Consider the following 9,718-nt stretch of genomic DNA (forward strand, 5'->3'; position numbering starts at 1 on the left):
TTATTTACTGCAAAGTGCTGTATTGCAAGTTGTGAAGAAAAAGAAATGTGCCAAACGAAATCAAAATCACTAATCTTAAGATGCCATGGCACTAGAGATTTGAAGACATTGCATCAAGCCATGGTTTACTTCCTATACTGTTTACTGCCAAACCTGTTGAATATAACTGAACATGCACAAGTCTGATTACAGTAGATACTTTATGAAATCTGGATGTTTAATTTCCATTTACACTTCCATGTTTTGCTTTTATAAAGACAAAACAGTTACCTGATAATCTGCTTCTGAACTACTTATAAAGGCAATTCATTTGAAACCAGAAATTCCAAGATAGATCTGTACCAAAAATAAAGGTGCAATCTTTCAAATGACCTTACACCACCTGAAGTGAAGGGAAGTCTTGGTGACTTTTAGAGTAGTGATTTCAGTGTACTGAAGCACAGGTTTAAGTTTGAAAAAAAAACTAAAAGTTCATTTCAGTGCAGTTGCTTGGCCCCTCCAATATATATGGAGCAACAAAATTGTCTTGCAAACAAAGGAGTGCTCTAGATTGTATATCCAGTTTAAAAACCCATCACTAAACAAGGCAAACTGAGAATAGTTTATGATCAAAATAAACCATGTATTCAGATTTATGCTTAACTAATGCTTAAAGTGAAACATCTAGAAAGTTTTCCACAAAATTAATGATTGAACATTTCAGACTTTATTTTGAAAATATTCCAACTTTACAGAAGGTGAGTTCTAGTGTTTGGCAAACAGAAATAAACTGAGACTTTATCATCAAGAAAATTTTTGGTACAAAAACTTATTCAGGGAACAATTTAAATGGAACTTGATACATAATTATAACAGCCAGAGTTATGGACATCATAATAGATGTGGGCTTTTAAAGCAATTGGGGAAAGAGGAGTGGAAGTTAGACAGCAACATTAATATTGCTGTTCAGTCTGAAAGAACATTCCAGAAGCTGGAATTTCAATTTCAGCTTGGGCTCAAACAAGTCTTTTACCATCTATATTCTTTTCAAAAGCAGACATCTTGCCAAATGTATAATGTTCAGCTAGATTATTAATTTACAAAGCACATGCATTATAAAAATATTCTCAACTGATGAAGCATCAGATAAAAAGTTAGAAATGCTATACTTATACCAGATAAATCTGACAGCAATTTCTGCCAAGTGTAACATCTGGGCACAAAGAACAAAATCCATCAGCAATTTTCTTTACTCAATTTAAGGCTTCAGAATGAAATAAAGCAAAAAAAGTTATACAATGCCAAATTACAGTAGCTTGCTCTAAATCCTGAATGTAGATCTTCCTGGTTTGTGATCTGCACAGAAATTCTGCTTTCAGAAACATCAATAAGTAGAAAGATGTACTGAGGATTAACCAAAGCCATAATTAAATTGGTATGGAAGGATTGCTTGGGAAAAAGAATCAGTGTTTTAGTCCATTCATACTGTTTGTGCATGCTTCACTTTTGCAGGTGTGTAGTTCTTGTCTATGATTTCTTCTTGAAGAAACATATGAAGACATCGTTCATTCTGTGCCAAAGGATGCCCAGCAACTCTGGAAAATTGAGGAGATTTTTAAAAAAAGTGAGCCACTGGACCAATTGCTTCAGTGTACAATTTTAAACACCACTCTACAGAAATTTAAAGACATCAAGACAGCTAAAAAGTGTTAGGCTACTCAATTGAGATGCAATGTTTAGTTCAAAGCAAAGTTTCCACTTTCTTACTAGACTAAAGTCACCATGAAATAACTGGTGGCTGTTTAACTGGAAGATCACCATGCCTCAGGTGAAGGGAAGGGGTCAAGGAAGTCCTTCAGCAATCTTAATATGGAAATTGAGTCTAGGCAGTTGGCACCACATTGCATTGCCAGCCAGTTGCCCAGCCAACTGAGCTAACTAATCCATTAGTTCAAAAAAAGTGGAAACTCTAGAATGGAAGTGATCAGGTTAAAAAACAAACAAAGGTATGGTTTGTCTTGAATTTTGTTGATTTTCAGCAGTTGTCAGCAACTAATGCAATTAAGACCATATTTAGATTAAAATTTTTAAACTACAGTGCATCTGGCCTGCTGAGCATTATGTATTGACCCACCCCAGCCATGTCCAATCAACGTATTTCAACTGCAAAGAACCGACATGAGACTCAGATCCTAGTGGCTGTACGAATGCAGAGTTTATGATAGTATTACCAAATCTTTGGTCGCAATAAGATCATTTAATTTCACCAAATTCAATTTGAAGAGGTCATTTTTGTAATTAACTCCACCAGGCACACTTGATAGACCAAAAGGGTCTTGCATAGACCTGATATCAACTCACTGAAGCAGGCTTGTGACCTAGAATGAATAATAGCCTAAGCTGAGCTAGTGTCTTCAACAGACAATACAATTTGAACTCATGCCTTTAGATACTTGCACTAAAATTCCTACACAGATTAAAGCTAATAATTGTATACAACTCAACTTCAAAATATTCAAGCTAAGTCTAGCAATTAAAAGGTTACAATGCAATTCCTCCACCATAAATAAATTGCTTAGATCAGGATCTGCCAGCATGAAAGTGAAACATTAGCTTTCCAGCCTGCGAGTGGCTTGCAGTGCCTTGAATTTACATGACTTTAAAAAGTGACGAAGTAGACAGTTGGAGGGGCAAATTAGTCACCACAGAATTTCTAGTCACTGACTGCAGTGTAGCCACTTTTGATAGTGATTAGCCCAGTTCAGTTTCTGGTCAATGATAACACCCAGGATGTTTGTACTGGGTGGGGGATTCTGATGATTTTCAATGATATTACTATGGGGCATTGGTTAGATTTTTGCTAATCATTGGCAGGCATTTGACAATTGAATTGTCTTAAAACTAGCTGGGATTGCTGGAGGACAAATGAACCACTTGGCATTTCTAGCAGAAGACATGCTCACACTAGAGCCTTATCTCAGCCCAATTTTGCTTAATTACATGTTTTTACATTACTTGCTCCTCATTTGCAGAGGGACTGAAAAATAGGCAAGTCCAATTTTAGATGTTTTATTTACCCAATTCTTACTTAGTGGCTCACATATGGGAATTAACATACTTTCATTATTCAAAGCCATAGCTATGCCACATTTACACATGAAACAGATGGCAACAGCAATCAAATAATTGCAGGTATAACTTTTTATTGTTCACTTTAAATGAAGACCACCTTAGACCAAAAATAAGTACGTGAGTAGGAAAAGAAGTACAAGACTTAAAATGGAACACAATTTTAAAGGCAATTTACATAAATTATGCACAGAAAACAAGGCCCCTTTGTGCCCTTAGCCTCATACTGGAATCATTTTGAAAGTGATTATAAAAAATTATCCTGCATGAGTAAAATACTGCATATCAATGTTTTTCCATTAACTTCAGAAAATTTCTGGACTGCTGCTTCCCATCATTATAATACCAATTAAGTCAAAAATTGGAAGAGTAACTGAAGTTCAACATGGACACATCTACACTACACAAAAGCAACAGAAAAGTCAACAGAAAGCTATACTCACTTGTTAATGAACTGCTCAAGTCCTTGTCTTCTTTCTTCTATAAAACTATCGTCAAATATTCCATCATCCCCCCTAAATGGAAGCTGACGAAATAGTGCTTTTCCAGGTAGTGGTGGCACTACAACCTAAGGGAAAAAATATTTTCAGAAACTAAGTAGGCTCTTTATCATGCAGAGCAACAGATTTTGCATCTTGCTCCCTCAAGGGAAAACTTCTATTTCAGATTATAATTGCTTACTGCACATCCTTAGCACAAGGATTGGCCAGAGGGACTAAAGCATCTCCATGTTTACTTAAAAATCAAGATTTAGATATTCAAAGTCCAAGAATTATATTGTACAAATTGAAATGGTCAAGATAAAATTTCATTTTAGACAAACATTTAAAGTAGCAATGAACTGACTTAATATTTCACTGGATATTATCCTCTAAACTGGAGGCAAACATTTTGGAATCAGTGACTTCTGAAGTTACTTCAAGCACCATTCTAACAGGACCACAGTACTCCTGGAATCTTGGTTGGAACCAATCTTGATACTTAGGGCATTGTACTCTAACATTGTTTAGTGTTAATGCTGTTCCAAGGTACAATGGCCAATGCCTCAAGACTTGGTGAAACAAAATTCCCATTCTATGATGCTAGCTGACAATGAAACAGAAGGAATAAAACAGATTGAAGTTAAACTAAGTTTCAACAAATTTTAGTTAAAAGAGTTAAAAAAGGGAAGTAAACTGGAGGAACAAATTCAACTGGTTTGTACCAACCACTAAAGATGGTTGGATTTAATTTATAGTGGAAGCCAAATGGCCGAAGCAGTCCAGGAAATCTCAAATGAAAGCATCTAAAAATCAAATTATGAAGGTCTCCCACAAAACCATTTCAATTTATTCTGCAGCTTTTAATTATTTTTGCTGCACAATAAGCTGATTTGACTATGTAGACATTAATCTACATATCCAATTGAGATTAAATTAACTAGCTCAAATTTCAGACAAGATTGACTCAAAGAGGAAGCAGTTTCATTTGAGGCATTGATTCTACAAACTCAAAAGATGAGATTATCTTGAAAATAGCACATGGCTTGCCTATTGTTTTTGTTCTATGAATTGCAACCAGTAGCAAGTGTTTATTGGCAATAGCAAGGATGAGCTGCTTTCATAAATCACTAATCCATTTAGTGTAGTTTCTCCACAGAGGGAAACTACAATTCAGCCTGGACTGAAGGAACATGGATTTCCAAGTCAGGATTGTTTGCAGCTTGAGAAAACAAAAAATTGACAGGTAGCATAGCACACATTACACCCTACATGTCAACCACCCACAAAGCACAAGCTCAAGAGTCAGCAGGTCGCCCAGAGAAAGCCAAGCCTGAGCAGAAGTTTAACTGAAGCAACCATAAACACTGACAAGGCAGTGAGTGAGTGTTACCACTAAAAGGGTTACCAATGAAAAAAGGATTATGGGGAGAGAGATTTGATGGAGGTGGTTACCTGGTACAGGTTAAAAATAGCACTCACTACACATCCAACCCACATTATACATGGCCTAGGTCCTGCTGCTTATTGGCAAGGACTAAAGTGAGGAATGCTGCAATGAATACTGACTGACAAAGGGAAGGTCATTAGAAGACTGAGGAATTGCACTGTGGGACTTAAAATTGAATAGACCAATAGGCACTCATCTGCTTTGAGCAAGAGTTACCCTTGGCAATTGTCATCCAGTAGATGCCAGTTATAGCTGTATTCATTGCTTTAACCATTGATCATGAAGTGCAATCACCAACTGAAAACTGACAGGTATGTTGTTAGACTTCAGGAGGCAGTAGAGATTGTTAGCACTTCCAACTCAAGATTAAACAACACTATAGCTCCTTATTCTGCACTGATTAGAACTGGGGAGACATTTGAAATAAACCAAGATGTGGTTCAGCAATAATTCACAACTGTGTGGATTGACAAGTCAAAAAAGGTGGAGAGAGAGAAGCAGGAATTTTGAGTGGAAGCCACAATCTGTTCAGCCATTTTAAATGCTGGAGGTGGGGCAACTAGCCTGTGCTCAAAATTTGTCCACTGACAATACAGAGGAACTAATTTTATTTGAGCCATGGGTTGAGTGATTACTTCATATCTACTAGGTCACTTCCTCTTATGTAGCAGCTTCAAGGTTGGCATCTAATTTTGATGTGCGCATCCTCAGCTGCCATGTCTCCAACACAAACATTTGTTGATTAGTTTCTTAGTAGCAGTGACAGGATGTGCTGGGCCAGGATCTTAGATGGTGGCAAACAATTCTAAAGGCCAATGCAATAATGCTCAGTCTGTAACACCAGTTTGCCGACAAGATTTCTGCTAAATTGGAGAATGCATTGCCTGGTTGCAGTTAGCAAAGTCATTAAAGATAAATTTCAATTACTCCGAGGAGCACCCAATTATTTCTCAACATTTCCCAAACTGTGGTAAGCCAATGCAGATCATAGTATGGACTTGCAGTTCTGGAAGTTACTATTATGCAGAGATCTTTTGCTTCTGTGCAGGAGAGATAGAATGCTGCTTCTCAATCTTCAAGCTCTAAACCTCTAGTTTAATATGTATACATACAAACTGCACTTCTGCTGTCATTTCAATCTAGTGCTTTAACTTTGGCAAATCATTTTTGCACTAAGATTCAGATCCCACCTGCCCCAGAGGTGCCTGACATTCCCAAAGGAGATTAAGTAAATTTAGCCGACTCAGATCACCCTCACCACTCTGTTGGGATATTTGCAACAAGTGCAGAGTTTAAGGAATGTTATGCATTACAAAATGAGATATTGACAGGTGTACAGGTAGAAGGGAAGTAAGCCAAACCAATATACTAACGAGCATTTTTATGTATGAGGCATTGAACTCTTTCTCCAGCATAAATCCACTGTTGTCTCCATCTCAAATGCACTGAAGACTATATCAGCCATTACTAATTAAACAAAATTGAACAGTAAAGTTTTACCTTGCTTTCCCTTTCAAGTTCATTTCTCAGCCATTCAAAATCACTGTATCTTCTTCTGACAGAAGATTCCTTCAGCTTGAAAATTGGAAGATTAGTCTGAAAAATAGGATCAATAGTGCAATTAACAGCTTTAAGCAGTTAAAGTTTAATGCAAAAGACTTAAGGTTAGCCATGTTGAAAAACATCTTCCAACAATTGATGCATCTTCAAAATCAGGGCAGACACCCTAATTGAGCATTTTCCTTCTGTTCCAACCACCCATGGGTCTTCAGTATAGGAGGATCATTCTAATGTGGGATTGTGCAGGAATAGAAGTTAGCCAACACTGAATTCTACATCATTTACTTATTGCTACTTTGACACATGTCTAACCCACAGACATCATTGGTCTGAGAAATTCTAGATTTTTCTTGAATCTGCTTATGGTATTTCCACAGACCTCTGACAGGGGTGGGGGGAGAAACAGGACACAGGACAACTAGGGGAACCTCATGTACCCCTACCCTACAAAAGAATTGTAACCTTTAATGATCACTTGTCAATCCTTAACTTCAGATTGTTTTCTCAAGCTTAAATCAAGCCTGCTAGCCTTGGAACCGATCCTATGAACTTCTGTATTTTGTCCTATGGCAAAAAAATCTTTACCAAGCTACAGGACACTGCACAACACCCTAGATGTGGTCAGAACTTGCAGAAACAGCTGTAGCAAGCCATCTACATTCTGTTTTATTTGCAGAGGATTGAGAACCAATTTCATAGAATAAACTAAGCAAAAGTAAGGACTGCAGATGCTGGAGATCAGTGTCAAGAGTGCAGTGCCAAGGCGCATCGAAGTTTCAGGCAAAAGCCTTCATCATCCCTTCCTGATGGGCTTTTCCAGAAACCTTAACAACATAAAATCCCAAGTATGGAAACTGGTCGTCAGTTACCCAACAAGTTCACACTGACTCTTGAAGAGCATCCTATCCAGGCTCAACATCGCTTCTTCCTCATGTCTAGTTACCATGGCTAATCCACCTTGCCTACACATCTCTGGACAATTTAGCTCAGCCAATCCACCCAACCAGTACATCTTTGGAGTGTGGGAGGCAATGAGTACCTAAGGAAACCCACACATGGTTTCCACAGACAGTCACCCAGGCTGGAGTTCAACCTGGATACTGTTGCTGAGTGACAGCAGTGCTAACCACAGCCACTGTCTTGCTAGTAGCACTTGGTTTTGATTAATGAACAGGGCACTTGTATTTCCTAAAGTACAAGTAGCATTCGGTCTTTAGTTTTCCGAAAGTAGCGAAAATCTTCAGGTCACATGACAGGTGACAGGTGTCAGTGGGGGAGCACTTTGGGGCCAGCAACCATAATTCTATTAGATTTAAAATAGTGATGGAAAAGGATAGCCCAGAGCTAAAAGTTGAAGTTCTAAATTGGAGAAAAGCCAATTTTGACACTATTAGGCAGGAACTTTCAAAAGCTGATTGAGTGCAGATGTTTGCAGGTAAAGGGACAGCTGGAAAATGGGAAGCCTTCAGAAATGAGATACGAATCCAAAGAAAGTATATTCCTGTCAGGGTGAAAGGAAATGCTGGTAGGTATAGGGAATGCTGGATGACTAAAGACAATGAGGGTTTGGTTATGAAAAAGGAGGAAGCATGTGTCAGGTATAGACAGGATACACCGAGTGAATCCCTAGAAGAGTATAAAGGAAGGAGGAGTATACTGGAGAGAAATCAGGAGGGCATAAAAGGGGACATGAGATAGCTTTGACAAATAGAATTCAGGAGAATCCAAAAGGGTCTTAAAAATATGTTAAGGGCAAAAAGGGTAAGGGAGAGAAGAGGGCCCCTCAGATCAGCAAGGCAGCCTGTGTGGAGCTGCAGAAAATAGAGATACTAAATGAATAATACTGATGCAAAATACTGTGGAAAAGGATGTGGAAAATATAGACTGTAGGGAAATAGATGGTGACATCTTGCAAAAATGTCACCATTACAGAGGAGGAAGTGCTGGGTGTCTTGAAATGAGTAAAGGTGGATAAATCCCCAGAACCTGATCAGGTGTACCCAAGAACTGTGGGAAGCTAGAGAAGAAATTGCTGGGCCTCGTGCTGCGATATTTGTATCATCGATAGTCGGATGTGGAAAATATAGACTGTAGGGAAATAGATGGTGACATCTTGCAAAAATGTCATCATTACAGAGGAGGAAGTGCTGGGTGTCTTGAAACGAGTAAAGGTGGATAAATCCCCAGAACCTGATCAGGTGTACCCAAGAACTGTGGGAAGCTAGAGAAGAAATTGCTGGGCCTCGTGCTGCGATATTTGTATCATCGATAGTCACAAGTGAGGTGCCGGAAGACTGGGGGTTGGCAAACATGGTGCCACTGTTTAAGAAGGGCAGTAAGACAAACCAGGGAACTACAGACTGGTGAGCCTGACCTCGGTGGTGGGCAAGTTGGAGGGAATCCAGAGGGACAGGATGTACATGTATTTGGAAAGGCAAGGACTGATTAGGGATAGTCAACATGGCTGTGCGCACAGGAAATCATGCCTCACAAACTTGATTGAGCTTTTTGAAGTAACAGAGGATTGATGAGGGTAGAGCAGTAGATGTGATCTATATGGACTTCAGTAAGACATTTGACAAGGTTCCCCATGGGAGACTGGTTAGCAAGGTTAGATCTCATGGAATAAAGGGGGAAACTAGCCATTTGGATACAGAACTGGCTCAAAAAAAGGTAGAAGACAGGGTGGAGGAGTGTTGTTTTTCAGACTGGAGGCCTGTGACCAGTGGAGTGCTACAAGGATCAGTGCTGGGTCCTCTAGTTTGTTATTTACATAAGTGATTTGTAATCAAGCATAAGAGGTACAGTTAAGTTTACAGACGACAGCAAAATTGGAGGTGTAGTGGACATCGGAGAGGGTTACCTCAGATTACAACAGGACCTGGACCAGATGGGCCAATGGGCTGAGAAGTGGCCGATTGAGTTTAATTCAGATAAATGCGAGGTGCTGCATTTTGGGAAAGCAAATCTTAGCCGACATATACACTTAATGGTGAGGTTCTGGAAGAGCACAGCAGTTCAGGCAGCATCCAAGGAGCAGGGAAATTAACGTTTCGGGCAAAAGCCCTTCATCAGGAATAAAGGCAGAGAGCCTGAAGCATGGAGAGATAAGCTAGAGGAG

The 9,718-nt window shown here is 39.0% G+C and overlaps 1 protein-coding gene across 1 annotated transcript in view; it reads right to left on the bottom strand.

Moving 5' to 3' along the window:
• Window positions 1–683: 683 nt before the first annotated feature.
• Window positions 684–9,718, bottom strand: part of snx3 (sorting nexin 3) — a 33,142-nt gene continuing 24,107 nt past the window's right edge. The window contains exons 2-4 of the mRNA XM_043687084.1: window positions 6,538–6,633; window positions 3,552–3,676; window positions 684–1,574 (exon numbers count right to left, since the gene is read on the bottom strand). Coding sequence (XP_043543019.1) covers window positions 1,460–1,574; window positions 3,552–3,676; window positions 6,538–6,633 — 336 coding nt within the window. The 3' untranslated portion in view covers window positions 684–1,459. The remainder of the gene's footprint in view (window positions 1,575–3,551; window positions 3,677–6,537; window positions 6,634–9,718) is intronic.

The sequence above is a fragment of the Chiloscyllium plagiosum genome, chromosome 3 (genome assembly GCF_004010195.1).
Source record: "Chiloscyllium plagiosum isolate BGI_BamShark_2017 chromosome 3, ASM401019v2, whole genome shotgun sequence".
Classification (NCBI taxonomy): domain Eukaryota; kingdom Metazoa; phylum Chordata; class Chondrichthyes; order Orectolobiformes; family Hemiscylliidae; genus Chiloscyllium; species Chiloscyllium plagiosum.